The 5,520-nt window shown below is 31.8% G+C and overlaps 1 protein-coding gene across 8 annotated transcripts; it reads left to right on the top strand.

Moving 5' to 3' along the window:
* Nucleotides 1-806: 806 nt before the first annotated feature.
* On the top strand, nt 807-5,281 carry LOC120255714 (gamma-glutamylcyclotransferase 2-1-like). Of its 8 annotated transcripts, none has more exons than XM_039263477.1 (5): nt 807-978; nt 1,519-1,647; nt 3,607-3,724; nt 3,816-3,915; nt 5,195-5,281. In XM_039263477.1, exons 2-5 carry the CDS (start codon nt 1,633-1,635, stop codon nt 5,208-5,210), a joined length of 249 nt encoding a protein of 82 aa, XP_039119411.1. In that variant the 5' UTR covers nt 807-978; nt 1,519-1,632; the 3' UTR covers nt 5,211-5,281. The 8 variants fall into 8 exon arrangements, 7 of the variants coding, with proteins under 7 accessions (XP_039119411.1, XP_039119409.1, XP_039119407.1 ...); XM_039263475.1 differs by having other exon boundaries at nt 1,495-1,647; XM_039263473.1 differs by having other exon boundaries at nt 1,404-1,647.
* The last annotated feature ends 239 nt before the right edge of the window (nt 5,282-5,520 follow it).

Genomic DNA, 5,520 nt, shown 5'->3' with positions numbered 1-5,520 from the left:
TGGGGTGTTTTTAGAAATATTAGAAACCCAGGGGGTTATTTTGGCAATTTTTACTATTATTATTACACAAATAATATTATTAATAGTATTAATATTAATATTAACAAAGTTTGTACAAAATAATTTTAAATACATATAAAAAATTATTATGATCCAGGTTCCAACATCGCCTTCCGAAGCTTTGGTAAATTATTGTGATCAATTTTATACTCCCTCCGTTCATTTTTAGTTGTCACATTTAACTAATTCACACCGATTAAAAAAAGTGGTTAAAATTAGTTGATTATAAAAAAATCCATTACTTTCCAAAATTACCCCTATTTAAAACTCAATTAGTGGAGAATATAATTTAATGTTTAGTTGATTTTGTTTTTTTGAAAATTGTACAATTACATTAAATTAAAGTGTAAATTTGAAAAAAAATTATTTAATGTTGCACAAAGTTTTTAATGTAACAAATAAAAAAAAACACAGAATAGCTCCAAAATGTAACAACTAAAAAAGAACGGGGAGGGAGTATAAAAGAGCAAATTGCTAAAATACATATCACATCACTCCTCACTCCTCACTCCTCACTCCTTCTAACCAAGTAAAAAAAATAGATTACCTCTCAAACTAAACAAAAAAATAGATCACCTCTCCACACTTCTCCTTCCAACTAAATAAAAAATAGATTATCTCTCCACACTTCTCTATTAAACAAGACATAAAATTTTTTCAAACCCTCAATTCCCCTTCCCCTCGTCACTCCACATTATCACTCCCCCACCCCTCTGTTAACCAAAGAAGAGGTAAAGTTTAAAACTGTGCCAACAACCGTTGCCTACACCGGAACGAAGCCATCCATCGTCGTAGACGGGGCCGGAGCAAAGCTATACATCGCCGGAGCCAAGGCTGCTGTACCACTGGAAACTGTGAGATTGACCTTTGCCTACACCGGAGTGAAGCTAATCATCACTGGATCAGCATAATTGAAATGTAGGTACGCATGATTCTATTTCTCTTCCAATTTGATGATCAAATTTGGGGATTTCTTGGTTGTTGAAGCTATTGGAGATATAAAAAGCTTCTTTTGCAATCGTCTTGATATTTGGGGATTTCTTTGTTTGTTTATGGATGCTATTGGAGATATATATGTTCGATTGATCGTTCATGGATGATCTTCTTTAGTTAGTTTTTTTTTCTTCTTAGGTTTAGGTTATTGTGTAATTTGGTGATCGAATTTAGGCTACTTCGCTTGTCTTTGGTTTGATCGATTGGAGAAGTATCAGGGTTTGATGTTTCTTTGAATATGGATTGATCTCTGATGCCCCTTATCTCTATTGCTAAGATTCAGTTTTCATCCTGATTTTATTGCTTTTTATTTTGGATATTTGTTTATAATTCTTTTAAAATGTTTGTAGATTTTGCTGAATATAGTTAAGGAGCTGAAAACCAAAAAAGATCATGAGTTCTTGAATATTCCTAAGACTGAAAGGATTGCCAACTTCTCAGATTTCAGTTGCTCCTATTGATCAGGAGAGCTTAGAGTATGCTTCTGCCGTGGAGGATCAGTCATCAGAAACTGCAGATTCTGAAATTCGGATTTTGACAGAGCTTGTGACAGTCTTACCTGTTGATCAGACAGAAGCTATGGACAAAGATGAGGTTTGTAATTTAATTTGCATATTGTTAGTATTATTATTTCTGTTCCTTGTTTATTTTCTTTTAGTATTCTTGATTCTTGAATGTTGGTAGAAATGGTAGTAGTTCACTAAGAGAGAAGTTCAATTCAATTCCCAAATTAGTACCCCTGATACTTATTTCTAGAGCTCCAATGCTAAGACTAGGGAGTAATTCTTAGAGCCATCTTTGTCTTGCTTGGACTATGTTATTCTTATTTTTGTGATATTGTGGTCATAGGAGATTGCAACTATAAGTAAAGAGGATTTCAGTTCCAACTCATTTTGGTTAAGATTAATGCATAGTACAAGCACTGAATTTATTGTGTCATCAAACTCTCAAGATTATTATTTCAAAATTCAGCAACAAGATATAAAGATGTTAAAAGCTCATGGCCTCATGTCATTATGCATTCAATTAGGATATATGACTATAAAAAGTAACAATCTAATGTAGCACTGATCCACAATACAACAAACTTGCGACAGATCATGTATCTTTTATTTCTTTGTTGTATATATGATTTGTATGATATTGGTAAATCCAATGTAGGGTAAGTATAATGAAGAGAAGATATGGGTGGAGATTTATGCATTAAGAACAATTTTGGGATACCAAGTGGCTTTGTGCATGTCCTGTGTGGAGGAATTAAAAGAAAAATCTCTTATAAATTCTAACAAGACAAGCAATGGATAATAATACAAAAAAAATTACATCAGATATGTTATTCTTTACATAAAAGCTTTTCATCAGATAACCAAATTATCTGATGAAAAGCATTTTTATTGGAATTATCTGATATGTTAGTCTTTACATAAAATACATCAGAAAAGAAAGGAAATTAAAGAATTAAACAAAACGAGCATGACCCCATAATTGATGGGAATGCAGATAATTTGGTTATCTGATTATTGAAAAGCTTTTCATAAGATAATTTGGTTATCTAATATGTTAATCTTTACATAAAAGCTTTTCATCTTGATTGCATAACTTCGAGTATGGTCATAACTAAGAGATGTATGCTCATATAAATTGCCTTTCCTTGTAGCAGGAATATGCTTAGCCCAGGGGAACAGAAATTTTAGTTGATATTTTTAAGCATTTGGTTATTTAGAACAATATAAATTCCATTAAGTACGAGTATTCATACTTAATGATGATATGCACCACTTTCAGAACAAGTTTAAAGCAACCGGCTTTTGTTTTTTCTTCTCTCACTCTCTCCTGCATATCTCTCTCTAGCCAAGTTCTTGGTTTGTTGTAAAGGTACCCTTTTTTTTGGGGGCATAAATCTATCATTGCATCTGTTTCTTTGAATTTTTAAGGGGAAAAAACTAAGCTGGAACTTTAATCCTCTGCGCCTGCTTTGCTTCTTCAAAGAGTTAATTTTGCTTATAGATGATGGTGATTTGGTGCTTATATTAAGTTCATTTTGTACTTCATTAACAGTATGAGAATGTTTAGCAATGAATAATATCTGGTTTTTGTTTTCTAAGTTATTTTAATGTAATATTTGGTTTTCATTGATTTTGGGTGATGTTCAGTTTGTTTTAATTGGATGGATGTAGTCTAAAGTGCTTGGTAAATCAGACAAGTCATAGAATGTATATTAGTTTAGTTTCTAGTGGGTAAACCTTAATATCATGTATTGTTGTTCTCCTCAGAGTTGGATTAGATTAATGTGAAAGATTCTCAGTTTGTTTGTCTAGTTAGTCATTACTTCAGAGAAAGGAATAGAAAGTTCAAAAACGATGCCAATTATGTTTACCTTCTCTTTGTTAGCTCTTGGTATATGCCAGTGTGGTGAGAACTGGCTTGTCTCTATTTTTCTTATCAGATCTTAGTAGTTTGACCATCCTTCCCTTGTATATGTGTTTGTTCTATTACTATACTCGCTGAACTGAGGCACAGTGATGATCCTAAATATTTTTCTCATTATGGTAGTTGTTAAAGATGGTGCTTTGGGTTTTTAGCTATGGCTCACTGGTGTGGAACCCTGGATTTAACTTTGATGAAAGGATTGTTGGTTATAACAAGGACTACAGACGGGCGTTTAATATTGGTGAGTAAAATAATTTGGCAATTTAGTTGGTTTTTGTTCTAGAAACATGTTGCTTATCAAAAAGAATCCATGTTTTGCTTCTTCTGCACAGCATGCATAAACCACAGAGGTACACTACATCCAGCTAGGACCTGCACCTTGGAGGCCAAGAAAGGGGCAATCTGTTTAAGTAGAGGTTATGGCCAGATGAGGTGATTCATTTGCCTATATCAAAGTTCAATGCCTTTGTTTCTTTCTAAACTATATTAATGAAAAAGATTTTGTCAGCATTCTGCATTTTTGTAGTATGATAGTGGATCTTCTCGCATTTAAATTTTTGAATTCCAGTTGTCTATTAGAGTAAAAACAACGTGAAATCAATAGAGAGCCAAAATAAAGTGTTTGACGTAACCTCTACTGTGAAACAAGAAACCAAAGCTCTTAAAGAACTGATTTAATAGTGATGACTTGTTTGATTGAATGCTTTGTTTATCTTTTTGCTAGTAGCTGCTTTTAAAAATATTCCTTCTACAATCCAGTCTAGCTTAAACAATTGATAGTACATACTTCTTTTCTTTTGCTGGTTTCAATTGTACAAAAAGCAATTCCTAAATTAGTGAAAAGTTTACATGAACATGTTAATGTTTTGTTTGGATTAATGATATTCTAGGGCTAATACTAATATTCCATATTTAACCAACAATGGTGAAATATGTTTTCCATTGTAAAGACCTACAATGGAAATTTAGAGTACTACTGCATGAATCTCTTTTTGGAGATTTGAGAATTTGATAGGTAGCTACTAGTCTGTCTTCCCAGTAGGGAACTAAATAGTAGTTACATAAGCAAAATTCAGTAGAAACATTCCACTGAATTCTTGCCTGGTGAAGTTGATAATAGTCTTCTTGTTAAAATTAAAAAGATATGAATTGAAGATTTGTAGGTAAGAACATTACTAGTCCTTTTTACAAGAACCCTTCTATCACTTCTCTCGTTCTCCGATCTTTAGTCGTTCATTCTTCATTTTCATTCTTAAAACTGGATGTGTTGTGGCATTTGATTGTGAGCTGATTTGATTTTGCTCACATTTCATTGCGTCCTATGCTCTGCTTGCTTTTAGGGTTTCATGTTAAAGACTCACTATTGCAATTTTTCTTGTTTTAATCCCGCCTTCTTACTCTTGTTTAGCATTCGGTAAGGTTATCTAGCATTGTTCCTTTCGTGCACTGTTAAAAGTTGTTTGTTTGAGAGAGATTTGGCAATATGGAAACATGCGGTATTTTGATTTTGTGTCTTATATTAATGGAATCTCACTATTACTTCGGCCTAAATTTTTGATTTTTGAGACATGCATGCATGATAGGCTTATATGTATCATTGAGTTTAATTACAATAAGGTATGAATTTTATAATTTAGCATTTAATAGTTTTTTATTTGATTTTAATCACAATTATAGCTCCTTATTTAATAATGTTTATTTACTTATGTAGGAGAATTCATGACTAAAGATTAAGAGGATACACAAATCTTTTTACTTTGTGTAATTAAGCAAAAAAATATCTTGTAATAAAAGTAAACAAATGGTGTAAAACTCTTCACATTTGGTTATCAAGCAAAATACATTGCATTTGCGAGATTGAATTTAGGATACTTTTGAATATATTGAAAGATTTTTTATTTATAGGTTAAACAAATTTATTTATTATTAGTAGAAAAATAAATTAAAATCAATTGAACAAATTTAGAAGTGGTTATATGAAAAATAGTTTTAAAGGTGGTTAGAACCGCTTCTAAATCTATTGGTAAGATAAGAAAT

Source organism: Dioscorea cayenensis, unplaced genomic scaffold (genome assembly GCF_009730915.1).
Source record: "Dioscorea cayenensis subsp. rotundata cultivar TDr96_F1 unplaced genomic scaffold, TDr96_F1_v2_PseudoChromosome.rev07_lg8_w22 25.fasta BLBR01001155.1, whole genome shotgun sequence".
NCBI classification, from domain to species: domain Eukaryota; kingdom Viridiplantae; phylum Streptophyta; class Magnoliopsida; order Dioscoreales; family Dioscoreaceae; genus Dioscorea; species Dioscorea cayenensis.
This window is presented reverse-complemented; position numbering and strand designations above follow the sequence as displayed.

Bases quoted from the DNA above. Each gene is read 5' to 3' on its own strand.
- LOC120255714 (XM_039263477.1), top strand. The intron at 3,725-3,815 runs GTGAGTAAAATA...TCTTCTGCACAG, and splicing joins CAGACGGGCGTTTAATATTG to CATGCATAAACCACAGAGGT.